The sequence below is a fragment of the Melopsittacus undulatus genome, chromosome 5 (assembly GCF_012275295.1).
Source record: "Melopsittacus undulatus isolate bMelUnd1 chromosome 5, bMelUnd1.mat.Z, whole genome shotgun sequence".
NCBI lineage: Eukaryota > Metazoa > Chordata > Aves > Psittaciformes > Psittaculidae > Melopsittacus > Melopsittacus undulatus.
Window position 1 is genome coordinate 510132 of NC_047531.1, and position 15243 is coordinate 525374.

The 15243-nt window shown below is 61.0% G+C and overlaps 2 protein-coding genes across 2 annotated transcripts; both read right to left on the reverse strand.

Moving 5' to 3' along the window:
• Positions 1-399: 399 nt before the first annotated feature.
• Positions 400-3086, reverse strand: LOC117436182 (dromaiocalcin-1-like). Its single transcript, XM_034062863.1, has 5 exons — positions 3020-3086; positions 2388-2482; positions 1931-2110; positions 683-788; positions 400-467 (listed from the first exon to the last, which is right to left on the reverse strand). The coding sequence occupies exons 1-5, from the start codon at positions 3084-3086 to the stop codon at positions 400-402; spliced, it is 516 nt and encodes a 171-aa protein (XP_033918754.1).
• Positions 3087-4746: 1660 nt separating this feature from the next.
• On the reverse strand, positions 4747-14741 carry CPT1B (carnitine palmitoyltransferase 1B). Its single transcript, XM_034062858.1, has 17 exons — positions 14574-14741; positions 14191-14330; positions 13624-13795; positions 12877-12978; positions 12375-12512; positions 11836-11913; positions 11652-11759; positions 10957-11041; positions 10651-10846; positions 9218-9509; positions 8165-8281; positions 7630-7794; positions 7063-7197; positions 6387-6539; positions 5663-5776; positions 5361-5453; positions 4747-4855 (listed from the first exon to the last, which is right to left on the reverse strand). The coding sequence occupies exons 1-17, from the start codon at positions 14712-14714 to the stop codon at positions 4781-4783; spliced, it is 2304 nt and encodes a 767-aa protein (XP_033918749.1). The 5' UTR covers positions 14715-14741; the 3' UTR covers positions 4747-4780.
• Between the last annotated feature and the right edge of the window lie 502 nt (positions 14742-15243).

Here is a 15243-nt window from a genome sequence, read left to right on the forward strand (position 1 = left end):
GAGGAGCTGTGCCCTGGGAAGCCCTCCTGCCTGCACCTCCCAGTGTACCCCCAACCCTGTACCCCCTCATACACCTCCCCATGAACACCCCAGGACACCCGGCACCAATAAAGCTCATCCCCAGCACCAGCATCGCCTGTTCTTCTCCCACTGCACGATGAGCACCAGCGGTGCCACCACCAAAACCCCATTTCCCATGGATGGGGACAAAGTGGGGCTATGGGGACACCCCTGCCATGGAGGGGCTCCTGCTGCCATGGGGACACCTCCAGGACACAGCAGAGAACACACGGGGCCGGGGGTGCTCGGGGGGACTTTATTGTAGGGAGGTACATGGAGGTCTGGGGGTGATGGAGATGATGGGGGGTGATGGGGGGCACAGGTCTGTGGGTGCCCTCCTTAGGCAGCGTATTTGCAGATGAAGGGTTTCCTCTCACTGCAGGACTCGATGTCCCAGGACATGAAACCTGCAGGAGAGGCACCATAACTGCCCCCAGCTGCCCCCCAACTGCCCCAAACCACCCCCACCTGCCCCACATCACCCCCAACTGCTCCCAACCACCAACTGACCCCAACTACCTCCCAGCTGCCCCACATCACCCCCAACCACCCTCCATCACCCTCCACCACCCCCCATCCCCCTCCATCCCCCGCATCCCCCATGATCCCTGTAGGATCTCACCAGCCGCATCCTCCAGCGCAGCACAGTGTGGCCCCGCAGCCACATCGTCCCCATCCCAGGCTGAGTAGCGCCGCCGGGACCCGTCCACCCAGGACCAGGCCTGGCCCTGAGCACCACCATGGGTCAGTGACAGGGGTGGGGATGGGGATGGGGACAGGAATGGGACAGGGACAGGGATAGGAACTGGCAAGGATGGGGATGGGAGCAGGGATGGGAAGGGATGGGCAGTGACAGGGACAAGGAAGGGGATAAGGACAGGGATGGGCAAGGAGGGACAGGGACAGGGATAGGGACATGGACAAGGACAGGGATAGGGTTAGGGTGAATGAATGGATGGATGGATGATGGATGGATGGATGCATGGATGGATGGATGGATGGATGGATGGATGGATGATGGATGGATACATGGATGGATGATGGATGGATGATGGATGGATGGATGATGGAGGGATGGATGCATGGACGGATGGATGGATGGATGCATGGATGGATGCATGGATGGATGATGGATGGATGGATGATGGAGGGATGGATGGATGGATGGATGGATGGATGGATGGATGGATGATGGATGGATGGATGGATGATGGATGGATGGATGGATGGATGGATGATGCATGAGGGATGAATGGATGAATGGATGAATGGATGGATGGATGGATGCATGGATGGATGGATGGATGGATGAATGGATGAATGGATGGATAGATGATGGATGGATGGATGGATGGATGAATGGATGGATGAATGGATGGATGGATGATGGATGGATGGATGGATGAATGGATGAATGGATGGATGGATGGATGATGGATGGATGGATGGATGATGGATGGATGGATGGATGATGGATGAATGGATGATGGATGCATGGATGGATGGATGGATGGATGGATGATGGATGGATGGATGGATGGATGGATGGATGGATGATGGATGATGGATGGATGGATGGATGGATGGATGATGGATGGATGGATGGATGGATGGATGGATGATGGATGGATGATGGATGATGGATGGATGGATGGATGGATAGATGATGGATGGATGGATGATGGATGGATGGATGGATGGATGGATGATGGATGATGGATGGATGGATGGATGATGGATGGATGGATGGATGGATGGATGGATGGATGGATGGATGATGGATGGATGGATGATGGATGGATGGATACATGGATGGATGATGGATGGATGCACTACAGACAGCACTGGGGGCATCTCAAGGGACACTCACCCTCCGGTAGAGGCCAATCCAGACGTTGTCATCATCATCCTCCTCCTCGCGCTGTGGGCGCTGGTGCCAGCGCCGCTGCTGCCGCTGACTCTGGCTGATGAACGCGGCCAGTGCCCGGTGCTCCTCGGGGGTGTGCAGAGAGGCCAAGTGCCCCCCCCCACGGGCAGCCTTGCACCAGGCCTGGGGGTACAGGCACATCGGGGGTACCACAGCCATGGGGCACACACACACTCACACACATACACATACACACACACACACACACACATACACATACACACACAGACACACACACACACTCACACACATACACATACACACACAGACACACACACACACTCACACACATACACATACACACACAGACACACACACACACTCACACACATACACATACACACACAGACACACACACACACACACACAGACACACACACCCCCAGACCCCCGGACCTACCTCTGCCCGGCGCCAGCTCAGCTCCTGCCCGAAGTACCCATAGCAGTGCCCCCCCAGCGACAGCCACTCACGGGGGCACGGACCCGCCTGCACCCCTGCAATGGGGGCTGGGGTCAGCACCGGGACCCCCATAGCCCTGCCCATAGCCCCGCTTAGGGGGCTGACCCTGAACCAGCCCGGTTCGAGGGGCTGGGGAAGGCAGAGCGGAGGCAGGGGGTGCTGCAGGGGACAGGCAGGGGGTGCTGCAGGGTGCAGGCAGGGGGTGCTGCAGGGGACAGGCAGGGGGTGCTGCAGGGTGCAGGCAGGGGGTGCCGCAGGGGACAGGCAGGGGGTGCTGCAGGCTGCAGGCAGGGTTCAGGGTGCTGCAGGGGACAGGCAGGGGGTGCTGCAGGGGACAGGCAGGGGGTGTTGCAGGGGACAGGCAGGGGGTGTTGCAGGGGACAGGCAGGGGGTGCTGCAGGGGACAGGCAGGGGGTGTTGCAGGGGACAGGCAGGGGGTGCTGCAGGGGACAGGCAGGGGGTGCTGTAGGGGACAGGCAGGGGGTGCTGTAGGGGACAGGCAGGGGGTGTTGCAGGGGACAGGCAGGGGGTGCTGCAGGGTGCAGGCAGGGTTCGGGGTACTGGGGTCTCACCTCGCATCCGGGGGCTCAGCACCAGGCAGCCGATCAGGCAGAGCCTCAGGAGAGCCGCGGGTCCCATCCTGACCTGCGCTGAACAGGGAGGCTGGAGCAGGCACTGCACCACTGACGGCCCCTGCACCCACCGACCCCCCGGCACCCACAGACCCATTTCCTGCCCCACTGCACCCACCCAGAACCCCCCAGCACCTGCGGGACGGATGTGGTCGGGTCAGGCTGGAGCAGCCGCAGCCGCCCCGAGGCCTTTATAGGGACGATGGGCGGGGGGGAGGGAGCAAGAGATGGGACACGGGTGATGGGACATGGACTGAACCGCACAGTGTGACCTATGGCAGCGCCCACAGCACCAGTGCAAACACCCAGTGCACCCAGTGGCACCCACACAACAGCACTGGGCGCGCTGCCCAGCCGGGATCAGATAAGGAGCAGGACCCAGCGGCTCCAGACGGACACGCGTGATGGCTCCGGACACACTCCCAATGGACACGCGTCACGGATCCAGACACGAGCCCAATGCAACGGGCGTCACTGCCCTGGATGCGCTCCAGACAGTGTGATGGTTCTGGACACACATCACAGCTCCAGACAGCCCCTGTGTGATGGTTCTGGACACATCACAGCTCCAGTCAGACCTGTGTGATGGTTCTGGACATACATCACAGCTCCAGACAGACCTGTGTGATGGTTCTGGACACACATCACAGCTCCAGACAGACCTGTGTGATGGTTCTGGACACACATCACAGCTCCAGTCAGACCTGTGTGATGGTTCTGGACACACATCACAGCTCCGGACAGACCTGTGTGATGGTTCTGGACACACATCACAGCTCCAGTCAGACCTGTGTGATGGTTCTGGACACACATCACAGCTCCGGACAGACCTGTGTGATGGTTCTGGACACACATCACAGCTCCAGACAGCCCCTGTGTGATGGTTCTGGACACACATCACAGCTCCAACAGGCTGTCCCCACCAGGACCCAGCCTGGATTCACCCATCTGCAGCTTGTGGGTCCCCAGTGCAGATGTGGGTGCAGGATGGGGCCCTGATGTGAGATGGGCTCAGCACTGGGCAGGTCTCCCCAGCCCACTCCTGCAGTGACACCCACAATCCTGCCTGAGCGTTGGGAGCCCCAAACCCCATAGGATCCGGGACACGGCTGTGGGGCTGGGGACGGTGGTGGTGAAGGTGGCCCCATGCCGGTGGGCACAGAGGGGACCTGTCTGCAGGGACACCACTGTGACAGCTCCCTCTCACCTCCCACCGTGTCCCAACACAGGGATGCTGCTCTGGCACAGGGTGCAGGCAGGGTGTGCAGGGATGTGAATGGATCTGCAGGCAGGGTGCAGGCAGGGTGCGGTGAAGCACTGGGAGATGCTGAACCCCCCCCCCCCAGCTCCAGCCCAGCCCCAATGGACGCACCAGCCACGGTAGGATGGTGCCACTGGGGCACTGTGCCCCACTGCACACCCCACGCAACAGGCACCAGCACAACGTGTATCACCAGTCACCGGTTACACCCTTCATCTGCTGCCCATGGGAAGGTGCTGGGCACTGCAGGACCCCCACGGTGCCATGCTGGCTACAGGGGATCCATCCACATCACACCAACAACCTTTATTGGAAGGATGATCAGAGCAGAGCCCCTGGGAACCCACCAGCACCCCCAGCACCCCTAACCCCTCCAGTGGGACCCAGGCTTCTGCAGCCCCCCCAGCCCCATGCCCCCTGCCCAGGGCTTGGCTCCAGCATCACTTGGGCTTGTCAAAGAGCTCCGCGACGTCCAGCATGGCCTGACGGATGTGTCTGCCGAAGCGCTTGGAGTCCTGTGGGGCAGCACCGTGACCCACAGCCCCCAGTGCCACAGAGCCATGCACTGGGTTGTGCTGGGAGGGACCTCAAAGCTCCTCCAGCTCCAACCCCTGCCACTGGAGCAGCTGCTCCAAGCCCCTGTGTCCAACCTGGCCTTGAGCACTGCCAGGGATGGGGCAGCCACAGCTTCTCTGGGCACCCTGTGCCAGCACCTCAGCACCCTCCCAGGGAACAGCTTCTGCCTCAGAGCTCAGCTCAGTCTCCCCTCTCTTGGGCAGGTTCAAGCCATTCCCCTTGGCCTGTCCCTACATCCCTTGTCCCAAGCCCCTCTCCAGCTTTCCTGCAGCCCCTTTAGGCACTGGAGCTGCTCTCAGCTCTCCCCTTCTCTTGTCCAGGCTGCCCCAGCCCAGCTCTCAGCCTGGCTCCAGAGCAGAGGGTGTTGAGCTGTGCTCCTCACCAACAGCCCAAGTGTCTCCATCCCATTCCCATCCCATTGCTCATTCCCAGCCCTGCTCTCACCGTCTCAGGACTCGAGAACTTGCTGGACACATGGAAATTGATCAGGTTTTCCCCAGCGATGATGTAGGAGACACCATATCCATCATCTGCCACCTGCGGGCAAAGGGGAAGGTGGGACCCAGTGTGTCATGGGGCTGGGGCACTGCCTGCAGCATGTGTCTGCCCAGGGCCATGGGGGGTATGGGGCATCAGCTTCCCCTGGAACCCCATGATACCCCCATTATCCCCCAGGACCCCCCCAGTACCCCAGCACTCACCTGCACCCCCAGGACCCCCCCAGTTCCCTCATCCCCAGTACTCACAGGCCCGAAGCCACCGCCGGTGGAGACGTGATCAGGGAACTTGTTGAGGTCAAACATGTTGAGCTGCTGCTGTGGGGTCTGGCTGGTGGAGAGACGCCATGGCTCCGACAGCACCTGCAGTGTGGCCAGGGCACCAGTACAGACCAGTACAGCCCAGTGTGCACCCCAGTGCAGCCCAGAGCAGACACTGCACCCTAGTGACACCCCGCAATGGCAGCTGGGCACAGTGCACCCTGTAGTGTGTGCAGCCCTTGCACATGCATGTGCTGTGACACATGAGGGTGGTGGCTTTCACCTGCACACCCATGGAGTGTCCTGTGTGCCCATGCAGGGTCCTGTGTGCCCATACAGTGTCCTGTGTGCCCATGGTGTGTCCTGGGTGCCCATGCAGTGTCCTGTGTGCCCATGGTGTGTCCTGGGTGCCCATGGTGTGTCCTGTGTGCCCATGCTGTGTCCTGTGTGCCCATGCTGTGTCCTGGGTGCCCATGCTGTGTCCTGTGTGCCCATGCTGTGTCCTGGGTGCCCATGCTGTGTCCTGGGTGCCCTGTGTGCCTATGTGGTGTCCCATGTGCCCTGCATGCTGCTGTGTCCATGTGCTATCTGTGCCCATGCCTGTCCCATGTGCTATGTGTGTCCATACCCATCCCATGTGCTATGTGTGTCCATGCCCACCCCATGTGCTATGTGTGCCCACCCCATGTCCCCTGCCCAGTGTGGCGCTGACCTGGGCGAGGAAGGGTGACTGCAGCCCCAGGTACCGTGACATCAGGTACAGGCAGAAGAGGTGTCGGTCGATGCCGGCGCCGGTCATGGCCAAGCGGTACATGAGCTGGTGCTTCTCTGCTGCCAACCGGAACAGCCGCTGCCGCTCTGCACGCTGTGGGCACCAACACACACCGGGGACACTGCGTCACACATGGCACAGACACCGGGACCCAGCCATGGGCACCTCGGGAGACATGGGATGCCCCAAAGGACAGGGACCACTATGAGGGACACAGATCTTCCTAAGGGATGGGGACACCCCCAAGGAGTAGGGACATTGCCAGAGGTCAGGACCTCCATGAGGGATGAGGGGTTTGGACCACAGGGATTTGGATGTCAGTGTGGGATGGAGGCCCCAATGGGGATGTGACCTCCTGCAGAGAGGGGCACTACCCCAGGGCTGTCATCCCAAGGAGCAGGAGCCCCACAAGGACACCCTATGGGATGTGACCTCCTGCAGAGAGGGGCACTACCCCAGGGCTGTCATTGCCCAGGACCAGGAGCACCCATGGGGACACCCTATGGGATGTGACCTCCTGCAGACAGGGGCACTACCCCAGGGCTGTCATTGCCCAGGAGCAGGAGCCCCACAAGGACACCCTATGGGATGTGCCACATGCAGCCCCAGTGCTCACGCTCTGTGTAGGGTCAGCCATGCTGCGCACAAAGGCTGTGGATTCGGCGGTACAGGAACGCACGGTCTCGGTGCGGCCATCGCGGAACAGCCGCGTCATGGATGCCTCGTACGTCAGGCAGAACTGGCCCTTGTCCTGCCCGACCAGCACAGAGCCTCACACCTCATCCCAACACATCCCATCCCACCCCATCACACCTCATCCCAACACATCCCATCCCAACACATCCCATCCCAACACATCCCATCCCAACACATCCCACATCATCCCCACACATCCCACATCATCCCCACACCCCATATCTGAACACATTCCACCTCATCCCACCCCATCACACCTCATCCCAACACATCATATCCCACCTCATCCCATCCCACCACACCCCATCACATCCCAATGTGTCCCAATGTATCCCCATGTCATCCATCCCATCACATCCCAACACATCCCATTGCATCCCATCCCCTTCCAATGCAACTCATCCCACCCCATCCCATCCCACCTTCATCCCACCACATCCCATCCCATCCCAATCCCTCCCCATTCCCCCACAGCCCCGTTGCTCACGCGGAAGTGTGCGAGCTGGAGGCTGATCTGGATGAAGGCATCGGGGCTGGTCCTGCAGCGCTTGATGAGCCCCTTCCCGAACTCCGAGAAGTGGAACACGTGGAAGTCCACGTCCTCAGCCAGCGTCCGTGCAAGGAGGTAGGAGCGCTCGATGGCTGCACAGCACTGCAGGACATGGACACAGCATCCATAGGGACACGGCATCCATAGGGACATGGGACACAGCATCCATAGGGACACAGCACCCATAGGGACACAGCATCCATAGGGATACAGCATCCATAGGGACACAGCATCCATAGGGACATGGGACACAGCATCCATAGGGACACAGCACCCATAGGGACACGGCATCCATAGGGACACAGCATCCATAGGGACACAGCATCCATAGGGACACAGAACTTGCCCCACATCACCCACCCTGGGCACTACCATGCACTGGGACACAGAGGGACAACAACACCTCGTGTGCTGGTGCCGTGGGGCAGAGAGCACCCCGTGATGTGGGGCAGGGGTTGGGGTTCATACACACCTCCTTTGGGATGTCCCACTGCAGGCGCTGGGGGGGGGCCAGCATCGTGTTGGGCTCCCCTTTGCAGTGCCCATCCTCCGTGTAGCCCAGCTCGAACTGGTCTGTGGCCAGCATGAACTGGGAGGGGAGAGAGGTGGGTGTGGGGCAATGGCTCCTGAGACCCCCCCAACACCCTCTGGACCCCCTACCCCTGATCCCCCCCCCAGCACTGCCCCATCCCCCCAGTCCAACCTCCACTGCCCCACTGTGAGCCCCCCAAGTCTTCCCAGCCCCACACCTGCCCCCCAGGAGAGGGGTCCCAGACTGGGGGTGTCCAATGTTGGTTCCCAGCCTGGGGGTACTCCATTTATTGTACACTATAAAAGTCCCCAACTGGGAGTGCCCAATGGGGTCTCTAACACTGGGGTGCACCACAGGGGTCCCCAACCGGATACACTCCATAGAGGGTGTCCAATGAGGGTCCCAAACTGTGTGATGCTCAAGTAGGGGCACCCAATGGAGGTCCCAAGCGCTGGGATACCCAATGAGGGTGTCAATGGGGTTCCCTATGGGGTGCCCATCACTGGGGTTCCCAAAGGGGTGTCCATGGGCAGCCCCATCCCCAGTGTTCCCAGTGGGGGTCCCCAGGGTGTCCAATGGGGTTCCCAAAGGGGTGTCCAGGGGCAGCCCCATCCCCAGTGTGTCCAATGGGATTCCCTATGGGGTGTCCATGGGCAGCCCCATCCCCAGTGTTCCCAGTGGGGGTCCCCAGTGTGTCCAATAGGGTTCCCAAAGGGGTGTCCATGGGCAGCCCCATCCCCAGTGTTCCCAATGGGGTTCCCAAAGGGGTGTCCAGGGGCAGCCCCATCCCCAGTGTTCCCAGTGGGGGTCCCCAGTGTGTCCAATAGGGTTCCCAAAGGGGTGTCCAGGGGCAGCCCCATCCCCAGTGTTCCCAATGGGGCTCCCAAAGGGGTGTCCAATGGGGTCCCTATGGGGTATCCAATGGGGTCCCTATGGGATGTCCATGTGCAGCCCCATCCCAGTGCTCCCAGTGCTCCCAGTGTGTCCCAGTACCTCCCATAGGTGCCCTACGATGGGTGCATCAGCCCACGAGTGCTCCGCATTGGCCCCGATCTTGCCGTTGCTGTAGACCACGAGCGTGAAGGACTTGTCGAACCAGCGGTCGCAGCAGTGCCCGTGCAGCAGGGACTTGGCGTACGCGTCCATGCAGCCCTCCCGCCGCGGGGCGGCGCCGTGAGCCTCCGTGTCCAGCGACACGAAGAACGCGGCGCGTTCGATGGCGTCCAGGGAGGCTTTGTTGGGGCCGCGGCTGAAGAACCGGGTGCGGGCATCGGCCCACGGCACCCTGCGGACAGGCACCGTGCCCCACTGAGAGCCATAGGGACCCACTGAGAGCCATAGGGACAGCGTGTGCCCCACTGAGAGCCATAGGGACAGCGTGTGCCCCACTGAGACCCATAGGGACAGCGTGTGCCCCACTGAGACCCATAGGGACAGCGCGTGCCCCACTGAGACCCATAGGGACAGCGCGTGTCCCACTGAGACCCATAGGGACAGCGAGTGTCCCACTGAGACCCATAGGGACAGCGCGTGTCCCACTGAGACCCATAGGGACAGCGCGTGCCCCACTGAGACCCATAGGGACAGCGCGTGCCCCACTGAGACCCATAGGGACAGCGCGTGCCCCACTGAGACCCATAGGGACAGCGCGTGCCCCACTGAGACCCATAGGGACAGCGCGTGCCCCACTGAGACCCATAGGGACAGCGCGTGCCCCACTGAGACCCATAGGGACAGCGCGTGCCCCACTGAGAGCCATAGGGACAGCGCGTGCCCCACTGAGACCCATAGGGACAGCGTGTGCCCCACTGAGACCCATAGGGACAGCGCGTGCCCCACTGAGACCCATAGGGACAGCACGTGTCCCACTGAGACCCATAGGGACAGCGAGTGTCCCACTGAGACCCATAGGGACAGCGAGTGTCCCACTGAGACCCATAGGGACAGCGTGTGTCCCACTGAGACCCATAGGGACAGCACGTGTCCCACTGAGACCCATAGTGAGGTCTGGAGCTCCCACACTGACCCATAGTGAGTCCTCACCCATGGGTGTCCCCAGGGCCCCATCCCCTGTGCCTGCTGCTTGGCAGCACACACACAGCACCCACAGCAACACAGCACAGGGTGCATGGTGTGCACAGCACCCACAGCATGTGCCACATGCACAGCACCTGCTGCACGCACAGTATCCACACACATGCTGTACAGCCCACAGCTCCATGGTCCCCATTGCTACACCTCTCCCCCACAGTGAGCACCACCAGCCCCATAGCCCCACATCCCAGCCCCACATCCCAGCCCCACATCCCAGCCCCACATCCCAGCCCCACACCTCTCCCCTGCAGTGAGCACCACCAGCCCCATAGCCCCACATCCCAGCCCCACATCCCAGCCCCACATCCCAGCCCCACATCCCAGCCCCACACCTCTCCCCCGCGGTGAGCGCCGCCAGCCGCTCCTCTCCCGGCTGTGGTTCCGAGGGGTCATCCAGGATGCGCTGGAACTGGAGCTGTAGGTCACAGGGCCGCAGCAGTTGTCCCCCTTGGTACAGCCAGAGCCGGTAGAACCGCCCGCGGTGGTACACAGCCACGTGCCGGCTGTCCCCGAGGTGTAACAGCTGGTCTGGAGCGGGGACACAGGAGTCACAGGCACCCCACAGACAAGAACACCCTGACACAACCTGCAAGGGTTGGGGTCCCCCCTGTGACCCCACAGTCCCACGTGCCCCATACCGGTCTCCCTGCCTGGAATGCGGGTGGTGTTGAACATTCTCTCCGACTGGGAGGAGCACATTGGGACGATGCCCAGAGCCATCAGCTGTGGGGCAGAGGTGAGGGGGGCTGTGAGCTGCACCCCCCAACCCAGACCCACAGATACCCCTGCACCCCCAACCTGCACCCCAGCAACCCAGACCCACAGATACCCCTGCACCCCCAACCTGCAACCCCCAACCCAGACCCACAGATACCCCTGCACCCCAACAACCCAGACCCACAGACACCCCTGCACCCCCAACCTGCAACCCCCAACCCAGACCCACAGATACCCCTGCACCCCCAACCTGCACCCCAACAACCCAGCCCCACAGATACCCCTGCACCCCCAACCTGCACCCCAACAACCCAGACCCACAGATACCCCTGCACCCCCAACCTGCATCACCCAGACCCACAGATACCCCTGCACCCCCAACCTGCATCACCCAGACCCACAGATACCCCTGCACCCCCAACCTGCATCACCCAGACCCACAGATACCCCTGCACCCCCAACCTGCATCCCCTAACCCAGACCCACAGATACCCCTGCACCCCCAACCTGCATCCCCTAACCCAGACCCACAGATACCCCTGCACCAGCCCCACAGTGCCTCCCCCTGCCCCCCATTTCCCCAGCCCAGGACCCCGTCAGCCCCACAGATCCCTACAGGAGGCAGCTCTCCGCGGTCCAGCTTGCGGCGGTACAGGATCATGGCATGAACAGCATTCCCTGCGCGCGCAGCCTGGATGGGGCTGGGGATGGCATACAGGAAATCCTGTGGGGCACAACACCCCATGAGGATGTGGGGCAGTCCGGGGGTCACACAGCACTGGGAACACCCAGACCCATACCATGGCGTAGTAGTTGCTGTTGACCATGATGGGGCCGCGGCCACGCAGGTAGATGTATTCCTCCCACCAGTCACTGACCTGCAGGGATGGGGTGGGAGGAGATGGGGATGGAAGTGGGATAGAGATAACATGGGATGGAGATGGAGATGGGATAGAGATAACGTGGGATGGAGATGCAAATGGGATGGAGATGGGATGGAGATGGGATGGGATGCAGATGGAGATGGGATAGAGATAACATGGGATAGAGATGCAAATGGGATGGAGGTGGGATGGGATGCAGATGGGATACAGATGGAGATGGGATTGGGATGAAGTTGGAGATGGGGGACAGGACCCCCCAACCCAACAGGGCCACTTGGGAGGCCCCAAATCCCCCTTCCCATGATGAGGGATGGGCAGGAGGACCTTGGGCTTGAGCTGGGGACACCATCCATGGTGCTGGATGGGGGGAACCATCACCACGTGTCCATGTGTCCATCGTGGTTGACACGTGGTGAAGGTCCCCCCACATCCGTCACCTGGAGCTGCTGACTCACATAGTTGGTTGTCCACCAGGACTTGAGGATCAGGTACTTCTGCAGCCGCGGTGCGATTGTCTCCTTGAACTCCTTGGCCAACACCTCCATCTTGTTGTACTTCTCATCGTCCATCAGTGGCCGCACTGACTCCAGGTACTGCAGAAGGGGTTTGGGTAACCCCAAACACATCCCATCCCATCCCATCCCCATCCCATGCCATCCACCCCATCTCCATCCATCCCATCCCATCCCCATCCCATGCCATCCACCCCATCTCCATCCGTTCCATCCCATTCTATCCCATGCCATCATAGACCCACCATCCCACCACAGACCCCCCAACCCATCATAGATCCCACGTCCCATCATAGATCCTCCATCCCCATCCCATCATAGACTCTCCCATCCCACCCTATCCCACTATCAACCCCCATCCCATCCCCATCTCATTCCATCCCATGTCATCACAGACCCAGCACCCCACTACAGACACCCCATCCCATCCCATCCCATCCCTCACACGGGTGATGGTGGCCTGCACAGGGGGAACAGGCAGTTTGGGCAGTGAGGTCTGGAAGCTGTAGAGCAGCGGCTTGCGGAAGGACAACACCTTCATCATCACCTGAGGGGACACGGAGCCAGGGAAGGAACATGGAGTGGCCATGAAGCACATCCCATCCCATTACATCTGCATCCCATCCCTTACACCTGCATCCCTCCCCATTACATCTGCATCCCATCCCATTACATCTGCATCCCATCCCTTACACCTGCATCCCTCCCCATTACATCTGCATCCCATCCCATTACATCTGCATCCCATCCCTTACACCTGCATCCCTCCCCATTACATCTGCATCCCTTCCCATTACATCTGCATCCCATCCCTTACACCTGCATCCCTCCCCATTACATCTGCATCCCATCCCATTACATCTGCATCCCATCCCTTACATCTCCATCCCATCCCATCACATCTGCATCCCATCCCATTACATCTGCATCCCTTCCCATTACATCTGCATCCCTTCCCATTACATCTGCATCCCATCCCTTACACCTGCATCCCTCCCCATTACATCTCCATCCCATCCCATTACATCTGCATCCCATCCCATTACATCTGCATCCCTTCCCATTACATCTGCATCCCTTCCCATTACATCTCCATCCCATCCCATTACATCTGCATCCCATCCCATTACATCTGCATCCCTTCCCATTACATCTCCAATCCCCACCCCATCGCACACCCACAGGCACTGACCATCCAGACACGTGTTCTGCGGCTGACGCGGCCGTGGGGCTCGAACATCCACCCATGGTAGGTGAGGAGCAGGCGCAGGGTGCGGCGGAACAGCAACACCGTTCCCAGCCACACACCGGTACCGAACAGCACCGCGCTCAGCATCGTGCGCCCATTGGGGCTCAGGACAGGGCTGCAGGGACATGGCACATGGGGACCCCTCTGTGGGGCTGAGCTGGGAGGGGGGATGCTGAGTGCACACATGTGGGGCTGAGCTGCAGGGGGTTATGGGGGTGGGATGTGTGGGGTTGGCTCCCAGGGCAATGCCATAGCCCCTGTGACTGTGTAGGGTGTTGGAGACACACACATGGGTCTATCGTGTCCATGCACTGGGACATGGGGATGGGCTCCACTGTGGGCTGCAGCACTGTGACATGGGGGTGGTGGCCTCATCCCATGGCTCTCTATGTCCCCTATGTCCTTGTGTGCCCATATCCCCCTTGTCCCTGGTATCCCCCATGTCCTCATGTCCCTCCATGTTCCCCCTGTGTTACCCCATACCCCCATGTCCCCATGTCCCAGTGTCACCTCTGGGGCAGGTAGTGCTGGATGCGGGTGATGAGCCCCCGGGAAGGGTCGACCTGGCAGTAGACGGAGCCAGCAGTGGCCATGACCACGAGCGCCCAGCTGGACGGGGAGGCCGGGTACACCCCACTGAGGAAGGTGTTCTGTGGGCAGAGGACAGCAGTGAGCGGGGTGACAGTGGGGGTGACAATGGGGGTGATGGGGTAATGGTGACGGGATGATGGGGATGGGGTGTCAGGATGATGGGGTGACGGGGTGTTGAGGTGACGGCATCAGGGGTGTCACAGTGATGGAGTGACAATGAGGGTGACGGGGTGACGGGGTGACAATGAGGGTGACGGTGACGGCTGGGGTGACAACAGGTGATGGGGGTGTTGGGTCCGCACCTTGGCCTGCACCAGGCGCTTCTTCCATGCGTGTGCAGCAGCGAGGCACAGCTGGCGCACAGCCTCATGGCTCAGCCGCAGGTCAACACCCTCCGGTGTGACGGTGAACTGGAACGCGACGGCCTGGTGGGCTTCCGCCATGGCGCCTGCGGCAAAGAGCACCACGTGGGCACCGGGATGCACACACGGACCCACACATGTGGGTCTGCACACAGCACACCCCACACACCCCAGCCCCATGGGCACAGCCTCACGTGGGGACGGCTCCAATGGTCCCACCCCACACATCCCAACCCCATGGGCATAGCCTCACTTGTGATCCCACCCCACATATCCCAGTCCCAGACATCCCCCCCCAACACACTGCAGCCCTATGGGCATAGTCCCACACTCCCCCACCCCAGACCATGAGCCTGGCCCCACACGGGCACACCCCCAGCTCCCCCCCCCACAGGCCCCACATGGGACACCCCCGGGTCCCCCCCGGCACAGGCCATGGTTGGCTCTGGTGCCGGTGCTGTGGTCACACGGCCTTGGCCAAGGGCCCACTGAGGGAAGGGTCAGAGGCAGCAGCGGCTGCGGCACATACACATGGGCAGGGAGGAACACGGACACACACAGGGACATAGACACACACAGGGACACACTGACACACACAGGGACACAGGCA